General features: G+C 37.6%; 4 protein-coding genes and 1 pseudogene across 4 annotated transcripts in view; 1 reads left to right on the plus strand and 4 right to left on the minus strand.

The window, feature by feature from the left end:
- The window catches only part of LOC104729053 (putative inactive flavonol synthase 2), a 3,111-nt gene extending 2,556 nt beyond the window's left edge, over positions 1 to 555 (plus strand). Inside the window, exons 3-4 of the mRNA XM_019232834.1 lie at positions 36 to 93; positions 174 to 555. Of these exons, the coding sequence (XP_019088379.1) occupies positions 36 to 93; positions 174 to 389 (274 nt within the window). The 3' untranslated portion in view covers positions 390 to 555. The remainder of the gene's footprint in view (positions 1 to 35; positions 94 to 173) is intronic.
- Positions 724 to 2,712, minus strand: LOC104726978 (annotated as a pseudogene).
- LOC104729056 (probable flavonol synthase 5) lies at positions 4,935 to 5,387 on the minus strand. The gene has a single exon (XM_010447952.1). It carries the CDS (start codon positions 5,385 to 5,387, stop codon positions 4,935 to 4,937), a length of 453 nt encoding a protein of 150 aa, XP_010446254.1.
- LOC104726979 (flavonol synthase 3-like) lies at positions 10,695 to 12,251 on the minus strand. Its single transcript, XM_010445961.2, has 3 exons — positions 11,713 to 12,251; positions 11,238 to 11,568; positions 10,695 to 11,104 (listed from the first exon to the last, which is right to left on the minus strand). The coding sequence occupies exons 1-3, from the start codon at positions 12,084 to 12,086 to the stop codon at positions 10,886 to 10,888; spliced, it is 924 nt and encodes a 307-aa protein (XP_010444263.1). The 5' UTR covers positions 12,087 to 12,251; the 3' UTR covers positions 10,695 to 10,885.
- LOC104726980 (probable flavonol synthase 5) lies at positions 12,859 to 14,495 on the minus strand. The gene is made up of 3 exons (XM_010445962.2): positions 13,903 to 14,495; positions 13,428 to 13,755; positions 12,859 to 13,284 (listed from the first exon to the last, which is right to left on the minus strand). Exons 1-3 carry the CDS (start codon positions 14,322 to 14,324, stop codon positions 13,054 to 13,056), a joined length of 981 nt encoding a protein of 326 aa, XP_010444264.1. The 5' UTR covers positions 14,325 to 14,495; the 3' UTR covers positions 12,859 to 13,053.

A 16,354-nucleotide genomic window follows, 5' to 3' on the forward strand; every position in this document is an offset into this window, starting at 1 on the left:
GTTTCAGGGCTCCAAATTTTCAAGGACGATCGCTGGTTCGATGTCCACTACATTCCCACTGCCATAACCGTCAACATTGGCGATCAGATTCTGGTTTGTTTGTCTGTCTCTTAATGATTTAATGAAACCTCAGTTGAATTTTTAAAATAATCAATTTTTGTGGAATTTTATAGAGGCTGAGCAATGGCAAGTACAAGAATGTGTTGCATAGAGCAATTGTGGATAAGGAAAAGAAGAGGATGTCATGGCCGATTTTTGTGGATGCTAATCCTGATGTGGTCATCAGACCGTTGCCGGAGCTAATTAACGACGATAATCCCGCTAAGTTCAAGCCTATTACATGCAAGGACTTTAAGTACCGTAGACTCCTTAAACTTCCAGTCGAGTGAACTCATATATAATTATGAGTCTGGTCTCTTGTGTGTTTACTTCATATTGTTAAATTTTTAAATAATGGGCATGTAAAAGATAATACTATTCCTAGAAGAATACCCGCATCACACTCAAAACTATTTTTATAGATACTTTTAAATATCATTGAATCTAGAAATATAACGAGTCTTGTGTGTTTTTGTATTCTTTTCGAAAATCCACACGTGACGAGAGACAAAATAAACAATAAATCAACGCAGAACAAATAATGCGGTTAAAACGTTACAATTCAAATTTGATTATATTAAAATATGTACAACACACAATGCTGTAAATTGATGATCAGAGGAATACTTCAACACTCATTATTAAAGCAGACGCAATATATAACCCATGAAAGAAACAATTCTTCATGATATCTTCTCATCTGTTTTTTTGTTATGAAACTCCAAAGAACGATAATGAATTGAACGTAACTCGAAAACGAAACAAACAAAACAAAGAAAAAGAGAAGATACGAACACTTTTTGACAATACATCATAATTGTATTGAAGGATTCTTTGTTAATGGGTTTTCAGAAGAGTGGATTCTTTATTGTATAACTTGTCGAGTGCCCAGTTTTGCATCGTTTGGTGCAAATAGTCTTGATAAACTAAAATCTCGAATTTGGGAGGATTCTCGTCTCCCGTGAGCTCCGGCAAAGGCCCGACCAACAAATCATGCCTAGGCGAAACAAAAATCGGCCAAGAAATCCTCAATCTTTCCTTATCCGACTTCGCTCTGTGAAACACGTTCTTGAACCTCCCGTTGGTCATCCTCTGCAATTAATTTTGAATCCACAAATCAACCCCTAAACCGTTCCCAACTCTAACCTCATATATATTTTTATTTATCATAAAAACTTAAGAGAAAAAAAAAACAGAATCAATAAGAGTACCATGAGTTGATCGCCGATGAAAACAACCATAGCGGAGTTGATATACAACGTCAAACCATTGTTCGTTTTTGAAGACTTGAAGTCCAGGAACCTCATTGGGGATGAGAAGTGTGATTGCCCCTAGATCGGTGTGCGCCGCCGAACCTCCTATTTCTTTTGGAGACGGCGGATAGTAATTGCCCCTAATCAAATACTCTGCCTTTTCCCCACCTAAACTTTGCGTCAACGCCACTGACGGTAACCCTAATCCCTCTGATAACAAACCAAAAATTTTCTCTGTTAGCTTCTTCACATGCCTTGTGTACTCCTCATTCACCTCCCTGAAACCCCCCACGTCCCAATATATCAACCAATTGAAATCTAACTTTCGACTTTGAGATTTTGTTAGGAAATAAATTATAACCTAAAAAACATAAGTTATCTAATCATTATCAATTGGTTCGGAAGTACTAAGGCCCTGTTCGGAAGCATGTCGCAGCGACAGCAGCTGGCGACTGATCTTTTTTTCTTTCTTATATGCTAGTTTTGTAATTATGAGTATTTTAAGGGCTATAACTATAATCTAGAAAAGTCTAACAAAAGTATATTTTTATGCTGGAGAAGAAGACACAAGTTACAGATCTGAAAATCTCTCGGTGGCTTTTAAAATCCAGCGACGGACGCTGCTTTCAAAACAAAGCTTGTAAAGTGTCGCTGTTTATTCCAGCGATTCCAAAATTTTCAAAACCAAGTCCCGCGACAGAAATTCAAGGGAGATGAAAAACAGATGAAGAGCACATGAAGGAGAAGTAAAGACAAAAATTCTGTCTCCAGTTGCTGTCGCTGCGACCCTCTCCCGAACAGGGCCTAACTCATACTACCATTATATTAGGAAAAGTACGTACCTATATTGGGGAGGATTCATAGGCCAATACTTATAGTTGATGATTGAAGGTGGGGAGAGTCTGTGAAGCAGATGTTCGTCCCAAGACTTACCACCTTCTAGATAGTTCTTCTTGTATCCTTCAATGCCTTCATCTTTCGCCACTGCTTCCTTTTCTGCCTCCGGGAGGTCGTAAAACTGCTTCCCAACCACTTGCAGCTGCCGCATCAGCTCCTCCGGAATCCCGTGGTTAACCACCTGAAAAATTCCCCACTCTTCACTCGCTTTCATCACCTCATGCACCAGGAACTCTTCATCAGAAACGCTTAGATCAACGACGGGAATGTCCAGTTCCATGCGTCCCCCAAGATTTGGGCTCGCCAATTGCTTACACAAAGAGGGGAGAGACGAAGAAGATGTGTTGTGGTTTCTCTCGTCTTCCATGGCTTCACTCTAGTGTCCAAGTTGGTTTTTCTTATATGTGATAGATTTGAGAAGGATAAGAGAAGGCGAAAAACGGGGCTTAAATTAAAAGGAGAAGATAATNATGTACCTTGTCTCAATCAATTCCATTTACTCATGAGTTTTATTCAAACCCTCGTTATCCCGTTGAGCAGTATCAAAGATCAATCCTCCTCCGGAGATGAACGGCGAGGGAGCCCCACGGTGACTTTCACTCTGTCCCAAAACCGCCCTCCAAAGCTTTTGCTGAAGCAAATATATGTCGTGCCTCGTCTATTTCTCAGATCTGAAGAAGCTCTTCCCTTGGCAATAATTTCTCTCCGCCATATACACGGAGCTGATGTTTCCTTGGTAGAAGAAAGCTCATGGCTGCGACAAGTTGAGACGATTTCGAAGAGGCTACCTTTGCTCATCATCAAAACCTTTTCCGCCTTGAAGTCTTTGTGCTTCAGGTCTTCGCCGCCCCTCTCTTTACCGGTGTTTAGTGGCTCCAGGCTGAACTCTTATCCATTGTTGCGCCGCCACACCATCGCCACCCATGCTCAACCATCGAGAATCTAAGAGGGGGTTATTGGTTCTATGATTTTAATGGATTTGGAAATCCAGACAAAAATCATGTGTTATTCAATCATTGATTTTAAAATACTTATCAAAATGATGTGTTATTGGTTCTATGATTTACAAATACTTGTTAAAATCCTATGTTATTCATTTAATGATTTGTTTTTGGATTTCAAAATCCACATTATGTTTTAAATTGATTTGAATGGATTTGAAAGTGTAAAATAGAAGGATTCAAATCCAAGGATAAAACATGTTATTTCAAAATCCATGTGTTTTGATTTCTAGAATTTACAATTTTTTATGGATTTAGAAATCACATCTCCAATAACAGCCCCTAAGGTTTCCACTGCTGGACCTTTGTTCACATTTGGGCTCATCCACCTTTTGGCCCATTAACAAAAGCATCTATCCATGTTCTCAATTGCTACGGCCCAGGTCCGTGTACTTTTCCTTACTATTGACATCTCTGAATTTAATTCCTTTCTCCCATCTTTATGGTGAAGGACTTCTTTTGAGTCGTGAACTGAGTGTCCTGAGATGGTCTCAGATACATTACCGTGAAACCTTGTTGCCACATTCACCCTTGGTATTGCTTTGTGAACACTTCAAATTGCTGGCTCCCAATCGACAGATTAAATCTGGCTGTAGAGCTTCCCTACCCAGATCCGTTCATGAAAATTATATGTCAAGCTCAAACTCTTTAGTACCTATTGTCTTTGCTTGGTCAAGTCGAGGTTTCCTCGGTAGCAGAAATCTGGTTGCTTCAGGTTTGCTTGAGAATCATTTATGTCGAGACCAGTGGCATAGGAGTGTTTGGTTGTCTGCAATGCTTAGTGCTAACGTTGTATCTTATCCGAAAGTCTGGTTGACTTTGGTACTTGTTCCCATTGCTTCCATATGCCATCTCCCGCCAAAAGATCGAAAGCTCGGGTCTGTCCCCATATCTCAGGGCCAAACTGACTACCAAATTTGTGTGGAATTTCTTAACCTCCATAGCCAAGAGTTTTATGTAAGGGAGATCCTACCTGCTTTGTTACAGTTTGATACCCATCTCTTACAAACCCCGGTTGTAGCTTCATCTAGAGTCATGAGGTATGAAACTAAACGCTTGAAGGATGTTATTCCAACACTCTTGAACCCCCTTAGTTTGGCGAGAAGCCTGCTAAGTGTTCCCCATGTGAAACATTCTTTTCCAAGCTCGATTGCGTTATCCGCTAGAGCCGCTTATGATCACCCGGTGGTCAAGGATTTCGTGAAGCTCGACTTCAAAGACGAATCCACCTTGGTCCTAATAGATTTTTCAAATATTTTGTTAAACTTCTTCAAGTTGAAAATCTCTTTGGAAACCTCATGAAGCCTTATCTTTATTTCCTTTTGCTTATGTTGAATCTTGTTTGTATGAAATCGCCTCTTACTAGGGTTTAGCTTAATGGAAGTTATTGTTTGACAAAAAAAAAAAAAAAACAACGTTGTCAGCAATCATTAGTCCGCAAGTGGGGAGATTTCGTTGGGCTAGAAAGTAATATGATTCTTGAAAGGCTGATGGCCGATATAAAAAATGAAAGCACCACCCACTGACATTTTGTGATAATGTTCCGACAATAAAAAATTGTAACTACACGATTTTATTGGTGGTCGTAACTATCTTGTACGTATATAAATTATCGTGTATCTCCTGCAAGTGACTGAGTTCTGCCAACCAAACAATCCAAACATTGGTTTGCCTTGGTAAATCATTAGAAGCTCTGGAATTTCAACTTATATTGTAGATTTGTAGTTCTGGAANTAGGCCAATACTTATAGTTGATGATTGAGGGTGGGGAGAGTCTGTGAAGCAGATGTTCGTCCCAAGACTTACCACCTTCTAGATAGTTCTTCTTGTATCCTTCAATGCCTTCATCTTTCGCCACTGCTTCCTTTTCTGCCTCCGGGAGGTCGTAAAACTGCTTCCCAACCACTTGCAGCTGCCGCATCAGCTCCTCCGGAATCCCGTGGTTAACCACCTGAAAAATTCCCCACTCTTCACTCGCTTTCATCACCTCATGCACCAGGAACTCTTCATCAGAAACGCTTAGATCAACGACGGGAATGTCCAGTTCCATGCGTCCCCCAAGATTTGGGCTCGCCAATTGCTTACACAAAGAGGGGAGAGACGAAGAAGATGTGTTGTGGTTTCTCTCGTCTTCCATGGCTTCACTCTAGTGTCCAAGTTGGTTTTTCTTATATGTGATAGATTTGAGAAGGATAAGAGAAGGCGAAAAACGGGGCTTAAATTAAAAGGAGAAGATAATATTTTTGGAGCGAGAATGACGTTATGTGGTTTCTCTCGTCTCAAATATGTCAAAGGAGAAGTTAATTTGGACCGATAAATTTTTGTGGAATTTTGTAGAGGCTAAGCAATGGCAAGTACAAGAATGTGTTGCATAGAGCAATCCTGGATAAGGAAAAGCAGAGGATGTCATAGCCTGTTTTTGTGGACGCTAATCCGGATGTGGTCATCAGACCATTGCATGCTGGACGCTAATCCGGATGTTGCTAAGTTCAGGCCTATTACATGTAAAGACTTTAAGTACCGTAGGCCCTTTAAACTTCCATTCGAGTGAACTCCATATGTTTACTACATATTTCTAAAATTTTAAATAACAGGCATACAAAAAAAAAAAATTATATATATATTACTAGAAAAATACCCGCATTCCGCTCAAAAATATTTTTTAAATATCATTGAATCTAGAAATTAAGTAATATTGTATTGTAGCTATACATGATTAAACAAAAAAACAATGATCTCGACGGTTAATTTCTGTCTACAAGAGAAATGAAAAAGTGGCTTCTCTTGTTTAGTCACTTTGTTTGGTAATAGTATTGTGTTGTCAAATAGGTTGATAAGATGATGACAAAAAAATATTTGTAAGCAAGCATTAATGGATGAAATGATTCGAAGTTTGGAAGCTGATGGCTAGATATTAAGATCTGAAACCCCAACCATGTGACATTCGGATTATGTGATAATGGCCCAACAAAAAAATCTTGTAACTACAATAATTGTAGTAGTTGTTGAATTCTATTCTCAACAACTCTTTCTCCCACATTTTATAATTTTTTTCTGAAAATTTATTTTCACATATTAAATGGTTTTAATTTTTCTTTAAATGAACAAATTAATTAAATTGTATATTGAAATAATATATTTGACAGATTTTGAAAAACAAAATAACAGTTCCCTCTGACCCAAATATCGAGAAAATATCCAAAAGTGATTGTTCCGACGCCGGTGAAGCTTCGGCTTGCCGGTGTCGGGATATTGGTTTATCCTGCGCATTTGTTCGTTTGCTCTGCTTGTTTCTAATTATGTTATGTACCTTGTCTCAATCAATTCCATTTACTCATGAGTTTTATTCAAACCCTCGTTATCCCGTTGAGCAGTATCAAAGATCAATCCTCCTCCGGAGATGAACGGCGAGGGAGCCCCACGGTGACTTTCACTCTGTCCCAAAACCGCCCTCCAAAGCTTTTGCTGAAGCAAATATATGTCGTGCCTCGTCTATTTCTCAGATCTGAAGAAGCTCTTCCCTTGGCAATAATTTCTCTCCGCCATATACACGGAGCTGATGTTTCCTTGGTAGAAGAAAGCTCATGGCTGCGACAAGTTGAGACGATTTCGAAGAGGCTACCTTTGCTCATCATCAAAACCTTTTCCGCCTTGAAGTCTTTGTGCTTCAGGTCTTCGCCGCCCCTCTCTTTACCGGTGTTTAGTGGCTCCAGGCTGAACTCTTATCCATTGTTGCGCCGCCACACCATCGCCACCCATGCTCAACCATCGAGAATCTAAGAGGGGGTTATTGGTTCTATGATTTTAATGGATTTGGAAATCCAGACAAAAATCATGTGTTATTCAATCATTGATTTTAAAATACTTATCAAAATGATGTGTTATTGGTTCTATGATTTACAAATACTTGTTAAAATCCTATGTTATTCATTTAATGATTTGTTTTTGGATTTCAAAATCCACATTATGTTTTAAATTGATTTGAATGGATTTGAAAGTGTAAAATAGAAGGATTCAAATCCAAGGATAAAACATGTTATTTCAAAATCCATGTGTTTTGATTTCTAGAATTTACAATTTTTTATGGATTTAGAAATCACATCTCCAATAACAGCCCCTAAGGTTTCCACTGCTGGACCTTTGTTCACATTTGGGCTCATCCACCTTTTGGCCCATTAACAAAAGCATCTATCCATGTTCTCAATTGCTACGGCCCAGGTCCGTGTACTTTTCCTTACTATTGACATCTCTGAATTTAATTCCTTTCTCCCATCTTTATGGTGAAGGACTTCTTTTGAGTCGTGAACTGAGTGTCCTGAGATGGTCTCAGATACATTACCGTGAAACCTTGTTGCCACATTCACCCTTGGTATTGCTTTGTGAACACTTCAAATTGCTGGCTCCCAATCGACAGATTAAATCTGGCTGTAGAGCTTCCCTACCCAGATCCGTTCATGAAAATTATATGTCAAGCTCAAACTCTTTAGTACCTATTGTCTTTGCTTGGTCAAGTCGAGGTTTCCTCGGTAGCAGAAATCTGGTTGCTTCAGGTTTGCTTGAGAATCATTTATGTCGAGACCAGTGGCATAGGAGTGTTTGGTTGTCTGCAATGCTTAGTGCTAACGTTGTATCTTATCCGAAAGTCTGGTTGACTTTGGTACTTGTTCCCATTGCTTCCATATGCCATCTCCCGCCAAAAGATCGAAAGCTCGGGTCTGTCCCCATATCTCAGGGCCAAACTGACTACCAAATTTGTGTGGAATTTCTTAACCTCCATAGCCAAGAGTTTTATGTAAGGGAGATCCTACCTGCTTTGTTACAGTTTGATACCCATCTCTTACAAACCCCGGTTGTAGCTTCATCTAGANTGTCGTGCCTCGTCTATTTCTCAGATCTGAAGAAGCTCTTCCCTTGGCAATAATTTCTCTCCGCCATATACACGGAGCTGATGTTTCCTTGGTAGAAGAAAGCTCATGGCTGCGACAAGTTGAGACGATTTCGAAGAGGCTACCTTTGCTCATCATCAAAACCTTTTCCGCCTTGAAGTCTTTGTGCTTCAGGTCTTCGCCGCCCCTCTCTTTACCGGTGTTTAGTGGCTCCAGGCTGAACTCTTATCCATTGTTGCGCCGCCACACCATCGCCACCCATGCTCAACCATCGAGAATCTAAGAGGGGGTTATTGGTTCTATGATTTTAATGGATTTGGAAATCCAGACAAAAATCATGTGTTATTCAATCATTGATTTTAAAATACTTATCAAAATGATGTGTTATTGGTTCTATGATTTACAAATACTTGTTAAAATCCTATGTTATTCATTTAATGATTTGTTTTTGGATTTCAAAATCCACATTATGTTTTAAATTGATTTGAATGGATTTGAAAGTGTAAAATAGAAGGATTCAAATCCAAGGATAAAACATGTTATTTCAAAATCCATGTGTTTTGATTTCTAGAATTTACAATTTTTTATGGATTTAGAAATCACATCTCCAATAACAGCCCCTAAGGTTTCCACTGCTGGACCTTTGTTCACATTTGGGCTCATCCACCTTTTGGCCCATTAACAAAAGCATCTATCCATGTTCTCAATTGCTACGGCCCAGGTCCGTGTACTTTTCCTTACTATTGACATCTCTGAATTTAATTCCTTTCTCCCATCTTTATGGTGAAGGACTTCTTTTGAGTCGTGAACTGAGTGTCCTGAGATGGTCTCAGATACATTACCGTGAAACCTTGTTGCCACATTCACCCTTGGTATTGCTTTGTGAACACTTCAAATTGCTGGCTCCCAATCGACAGATTAAATCTGGCTGTAGAGCTTCCCTACCCAGATCCGTTCATGAAAATTATATGTCAAGCTCAAACTCTTTAGTACCTATTGTCTTTGCTTGGTCAAGTCGAGGTTTCCTCGGTAGCAGAAATCTGGTTGCTTCAGGTTTGCTTGAGAATCATTTATGTCGAGACCAGTGGCATAGGAGTGTTTGGTTGTCTGCAATGCTTAGTGCTAACGTTGTATCTTATCCGAAAGTCTGGTTGACTTTGGTACTTGTTCCCATTGCTTCCATATGCCATCTCCCGCCAAAAGATCGAAAGCTCGGGTCTGTCCCCATATCTCAGGGCCAAACTGACTACCAAATTTGTGTGGAATTTCTTAACCTCCATAGCCAAGAGTTTTATGTAAGGGAGATCCTACCTGCTTTGTTACAGTTTGATACCCATCTCTTACAAACCCCGGTTGTAGCTTCATCTAGAGTCATGAGGTATGAAACTAAACGCTTGAAGGATGTTATTCCAACACTCTTGAACCCCCTTAGTTTGGCGAGAAGCCTGCTAAGTGTTCCCCATGTGAAACATTCTTTTCCAAGCTCGATTGCGTTATCCGCTAGAGCCGCTTATGATCACCCGGTGGTCAAGGATTTCGTGAAGCTCGACTTCAAAGACGAATCCACCTTGGTCCTAATAGATTTTTCAAATATTTTGTTAAACTTCTTCAAGTTGAAAATCTCTTTGGAAACCTCATGAAGCCTTATCTTTATTTCCTTTTGCTTATGTTGAATCTTGTTTGTATGAAATCGCCTCTTACTAGGGTTTAGCTTAATGGAAGTTATTGTTTGACAAAAAAAAAAAAAAAACAACGTTGTCAGCAATCATTAGTCCGCAAGTGGGGAGATTTCGTTGGGCTAGAAAGTAATATGATTCTTGAAAGGCTGATGGCCGATATAAAAAATGAAAGCACCACCCACTGACATTTTGTGATAATGTTCCGACAATAAAAAATTGTAACTACACGATTTTATTGGTGGTCGTAACTATCTTGTACGTATATAAATTATCGTGTATCTCCTGCAAGTGACTGAGTTCTGCCAACCAAACAATCCAAACATTGGTTTGCCTTGGTAAATCATTAGAAGCTCTGGAATTTCAACTTATATTGTAGATTTGTAGTTCTGGAAATGAATTACCAAGATTATGTCAAAATGTTGTGCTTTGACTTCAACCAAGATAATTCTCTTTTTTTTTTTTCTTTTTTTTTTCTTAATATGTAAAATGAGATTCGCTATGATGTTTCATCTCACTCAGTATAGTCCAAGTATATACTGTCATTATTTTATAAGGATCCTGTCCGAGACCGACATGATTTGGTTTAGGAATTAGGAAGAAAGAACTTACAAGGCTTGGTTTAAATTTCAAGACTATTCTCACGTGGAAATTTAAAATTACAAAAATTTAAATCCACGTAAAATCCATGAATTACAGTATTGGCCAATCAAAGAAAGATAGCAAATTTTTTGTCTCAAATAATTGGAAAAAAGGAAACGTCAAAGAGTTTGTCAAAAAAAAAAAAAAAAAAAGGAAACGTGAAAGCTATCGAATATAAACACTTACCTGAGAGCAAAAAAACAAAATAAACGAGAGATTAACGCAGATATAAAATAATGCTATTAAAACGTTACAATCCAACTTTGATTATTTTAAAATACGACAACACACCACATACACAATGCTGAGCTTGATAAATTATATAGAAAAATAACTTCAACACTCATTATCAAAGCAGACGCAATAACCCAATAAAGAAACAATTGGTCATGATTTGATCACATCTGTTTTTTGGTTATGAGATTCTCTTCTCAATCAAGAGTAAGCCAATTAAGCTTACGAAATTTGTAATCTTTGTAGACATAAGACTTAAATTTGGGAGCACCATCGTCGCCGGAAATTAGCTCCGGCAAAGGTCCGTAGACATGATCAAGGTTAGATTCCACAAAAACCGGCCACGAGATTCTCGTCTTCTCCTTATCCCTCGTCGCTCTGTGCTGCACACTCTTATACTTCCCATTGCTCATCCTCTGCAATATCGAATAATATGGCGCGTCTTTAAAAACCCATGCATGGTTTTATCACATGAAACCTATGGAATTAACACACATATATAATGGCTAACTAACTATATATGGTCTCTCAAGTTCATAAACTTCTTACTAGGAATTGATCACCAATGATGACGATGATCCCACCAGAAGTGGTATACTTTGTATCTATCCAGTGGTCATCTTTGAAAACCTGGAGTCCTAAGGGATCATTAGCGACCAAGAGCGTGATACCATTGATATCGGAGTGACCAGGAACTCCAAGGACCAAATCCATATCCGGACACGGCGGATAGTAATTGATCTTCATCAGATACTCCACCGTTTCGCCGCCTAGACCTTCCTTCAACGCCTCACGCTGTAACCCTAACCCTTCTGATAACCATTCCATGATTTTCTCTGCTAGCTTCTTCATGTGACTTGCGTACTCCTCATTCACCTCCCTGTCATAACCCGCGCGTGGTAAAAAAAAAAAATGTTAAGGCTAAGTTTTTATAAACATGTAACTTAGTTAAGATCGATATATGTATATATATATATATATATATATATATATATATATATATTAGCAATGAGTGATCTTATACCTGTATTCAGGAGGGTTTTTAGGCCAGAATCTGTAGTTAACTTTCGATGGTGGCCAGATCCTGTGAAAGAGATGATCGACCCATGCGTTTCTAGCTGCATCCTCGTACTTGGTCATGTATCCTTCTATGTCCATGGAGTCCTCTGGCTTTGCTACGGCTTCCTTCTCCGACTCCGGAAGCTCAAAGAACTGTGATCCCACTTCTTGCAACCGCCTTATCAGCTCCATTGGGATTCCGTGGTTAACCACCTGAAAAATCCCCCACTCTTCGCTCGCTTTTACAACCGCACGTGCCACAAGCTTTTCATCATGGTTACTTAGATCAATGACGGGGATGTCCGGCGAAGAAATGTCTTGGTTTGTATTTATCTCCATTGTGGTTTTCAGTATTATTAATCTCTTGTGCTTTTTTTTCGTTGGAAATAATGGCGGATTTGGATCGTAATGTAACTTAATGGTTTAGAGACTTAAGTTGATCAGAGAGAGAAGTTGCGGTATGAAATTTACATAGGGGAGGTGGCGTATGATTGAAGTTGCCTGTTGTTGCTTGCGCTAATATAACTTCAATTGACAACGTAACTAATACATATATCAAGTTAAACTGTATTTATTTTTGAGGTTAAAAGTAAGTAGATCATATTTGAATGTAACATCAATCAGATTTTTAACTTCTAAATAATTGGTTATTTGAATTCCTACTGACTTTCCAAGAAATGAAAAGAAAAGAAAATAATATGAAAATTTAATAAAATAATGGTATCATCCTCAGAATAAAAGTCAACACAGTCATAGCGCATTAGTTACACGAAAAGTAATACAAATAAAGGTATTGAACTATTTTATCACGACGACAGAAATAGAAAGAATTACTATTATTTAGGTTATACGCATGGCTATTTTGAATTGTTTACTTTTTTCATAAAGATTAACTACTCTATACAGTGTAACATCGTGTATCTCGTTCCCGAGCAATAATCACAAACTAAATAGTTATCTACACAATGTAAATGACATATTTTTTTTTTATATCAATAAGAAAACTACTATAACTGAGTCTGAGAGAGTCCGTACTGAGTTAATTTTAATTTTAATTTATGTTTATATTGTTTTTATAATAAGTAAATAAGAAATACTCTAGCCACTAAAATGGACAAATTTTATGTTATTTGTGAGAATTATTATTCATTAAGTGTAAAAAACACTTTAAATAAAAAACAGTAATCATGTGAACGTAACTAGCAAAAAAAAGAAAAAAAAATAGATACGAAAGACTTGGACAGCAGTTCATCATAATTTATTGAAGGATTCTTTGTTCGTATGGTAATTCAATAGACGATTCTTTTTATGAACTGTATAGCTTGTCGAGCGCCCATTTTTCAAAGGTCTGGTGCAAGTAGTCTTGATAAACCAAAGTCTCGAATTTGGGAGGATTCTCGTCTCCGGTAAGCTCCGGCAGAGGCCCGATTAACAAATCATGCCTAGGCGCAACAAAAACCGGCCATGAAATCCTCACATTCTCCTTATCCAACGTTGCTCTGTGAAGCACGTTCTTGTACCTCCCGTTACTCATCCTCTGAAATTTATTTTAATCCACAAAATCAATTCCCAAACGTTTCCAACTCAATATACTTAAAAACAATATATATTTTATCATAATATAAAACTAAATTAAGGACAAACAGAAAGAAGAAAAAAAAAGTTAACAGTCAACAAGACCATGAGTTGATCGCCTATGAAAACAACCACAGCTGAGTTGATATACTCAACGTCAAGCCATTGTTCGTTCTTGACGACTTGAAGTCCAGGAACCTCGTTGGGGATGAGGAGTGTGATTGCCCCTACATCCGTGTGCGCAGCGGCTCCTATGGCTAAGTCCGATTTTGGAGACGGCTGATAGTAATTGACCCTGATCACATACTCTGCCATTTCGCCACCTAAATTTTGCAACAACGCCACGGGGGGTAACCCTAGTCCCTCTGATAACCAACCAAGAATTTTATCTGTTAGCTTCTTCACATGCCTTGTGTACTCCTCATTCACCTCCCTGAAACGGCCATGCCCCAATATATCAGCAAAGATCTAACTTTTGAATTTGAGATTTGTTAGGTGAAATAAATTATAGCGTAAAAACACGAATTATTTTGAATTGGTTTTTGGTTTATTATCTAATATGATTTTATTAGAAACGTACCTGTACTGGGGAGGATTTTTAGGCCAATATTTATAATTGATAACAGAGGGTGGGGAGAGTCTGTGACTCAGATGTTCGTCCCAAGCCTTAATACCTTCTAGATAGTTCCTCTTGTATCCTTCAATGTCTTCTTCTTTCGCCACCGCTTCCTTTTCTGCCTCCGGCAGGTCAAAGAATTGCTTCCCAACCGCTTGCAGCTGCCGCATCAGCTCGGTTGGAATCCCATGGTTAACCACCTGAAAAATTCCCCACTCTTCACTCGCTCTCGTCACCTCACGCATCAGGAACTCTTCATCAGAAACGCTTAGATCAACGACGGGAATGTCCAGTTCCAGGCTTTCGCGAGGGGTTGAGCTCGCCAGTTGCTTACACAAAGACGGGAGGGACGAAGAAGATGTGTTGTGGTTTCTCTCGTCATCCATGGCTTCACTCTAGTGTCTAAGTTTGGTTTTCCTTATATGTGATAGGTCACCTACCAGAAGCAGGTGTGAGCAAAAAGAGGAGATGGCTAGAGGGGCTTAAATATTTGAGCTAATTTTTTTTAAACCCTATACACATGTTCAATAAATAGATTATAGCACACTTATTTAAAAAGTAGATTACATTAATTTTAGTTGGTAAGAGTTGGTTATTTCCCTCAATATTATATTCTTACCAACTCTCCAAGAAATGAAAAGAGAATAATATGGTATCATCGTCATAAAATTATAGTCAACACAATAATATAATATTGCATTAGGTACACGGAAATTATATAAAAAAATAGGTATTGGACTATTTTAGCTTGACGACGAATTAGAAAGAATTATCCTTCAAATATTTTTAACAAAAATCTTATTATATAAAGCTTAGTACTTAAAGTTAGTAACTCACCAGATCGTAACACATATCAGTTTTAACGATTAAATATCCAAGTTAGTAATTCATTAGGTCGTGATATTTGTCAATTTTAACGATCAGAAAACACAGTTTTCAAGCTTGATAAAATGATGCATAAGATAATTGTAATCTTGTTATATTAAAAAAAACTTTGTTAATCTTAAAAGGAAATGATTGTAAATACATCTCTCTATATAAGCAAATAAATGATGACATATTTTTTACCAAACAAAATAATTTCGATTACCTTTGTTTTTTTTTGTAAATTTTTCTTCTTTGTTTTTTATTAACCTTTTGTTTGACATATCATCATTCTTGAACAAGTTTCGAAAGCATTTTGTTTATTGTCTAATCGAAGCAACTATATAAAAAGATTCCTAGATATTACCACATATTTTTGTCATCGTTTCTTTGAATTTTGTTTTGTTTCTCAATTTCATAATGCATACTATGCAATCTTTAACTTTGAAGTGTTAACAAAGTAGCCTATGCATAAACAGTAAGCTCATTGGAATAAATTTTCTCATAAAATATAAAAGGGATTAAGAAAAATAGACAAAAAATTATTAATTTTAAAAAATGTAAATATTCACTTCTATATAAACATAGATCGTCTCATATTATTCACTTTGTTCTATTGGTCAAACTTTTTTAATGGGAAGACAAATTTTCCTTATTTTTTAAAACCAAAATATGCTCCTACTTTTTTCTACTTTTTTCAGTTTGAAATAGGTAAGATTAATATGTTGACCAAAAAAAAATGGAAGATTAATATATGCATTTTCTTTTTCTAATACTGTATTTTAAAATTTATCGTAGTAGTTTTAGATTGTTTTGTTTAATTTATATTTTATCTTTAAATTATTTGAGATTCATATATTACCCTGCTTATAATTTTCTATTATTTCACTAACTATGTCAAACTAATTTTTTTTCTAATTTCTCAACATTGATTTGTTGGTCATAGACCTTTTCATTTTGTGCAAACATAATTGTTACCATTCGTTCAATCTCAAAAGAAGATAAGAGGAGAAGTTTATTAACCTAATGGTTGTATAAAGTAGGCAAATCAAACATAAGCCTACAACAAACATATATTGGAAAAAACTATATCGTTGCTGACAGATCCATAGGGGCTTGGAGACAGAGGCTACATCATGGTGTGTCAAATAAACTTTCATGAAATACATTGGGAAATTTACATTAGTTACTATCAAAAGATTTTGTAACATTGGAAAAGGGTCTTTAGTTTCATTAGTTGCTGGAGCAAGCCGCTTTGAGATAGCTAAAAGACGTGAACATGTTCTCTCCACACACGAGGAGGACATAGCCGAGGTTCTCTCTATAGTTGAGGAGGTTGGACGCAAGGTTATCTCCACAAGGAAGGAAGGTGAGGGAGGTTGGACGCAAGGTTATCTCCCCAAACGAGGAAGACGAAGCGAAAGTTTTCTCCATGGTGGAGGAGGTTGGACGCAAGGTTCTCTCTATAAAGGAGGAGGGCAGAACCAAGGTTCTCTCCATGGTGAGTCATACACTATTGTGATGTAATTTTCTTTTATTCAAAATATTTGTT

Source organism: Camelina sativa, chromosome 11 (assembly GCF_000633955.1).
Source record: "Camelina sativa cultivar DH55 chromosome 11, Cs, whole genome shotgun sequence".
NCBI lineage: Eukaryota > Viridiplantae > Streptophyta > Magnoliopsida > Brassicales > Brassicaceae > Camelina > Camelina sativa.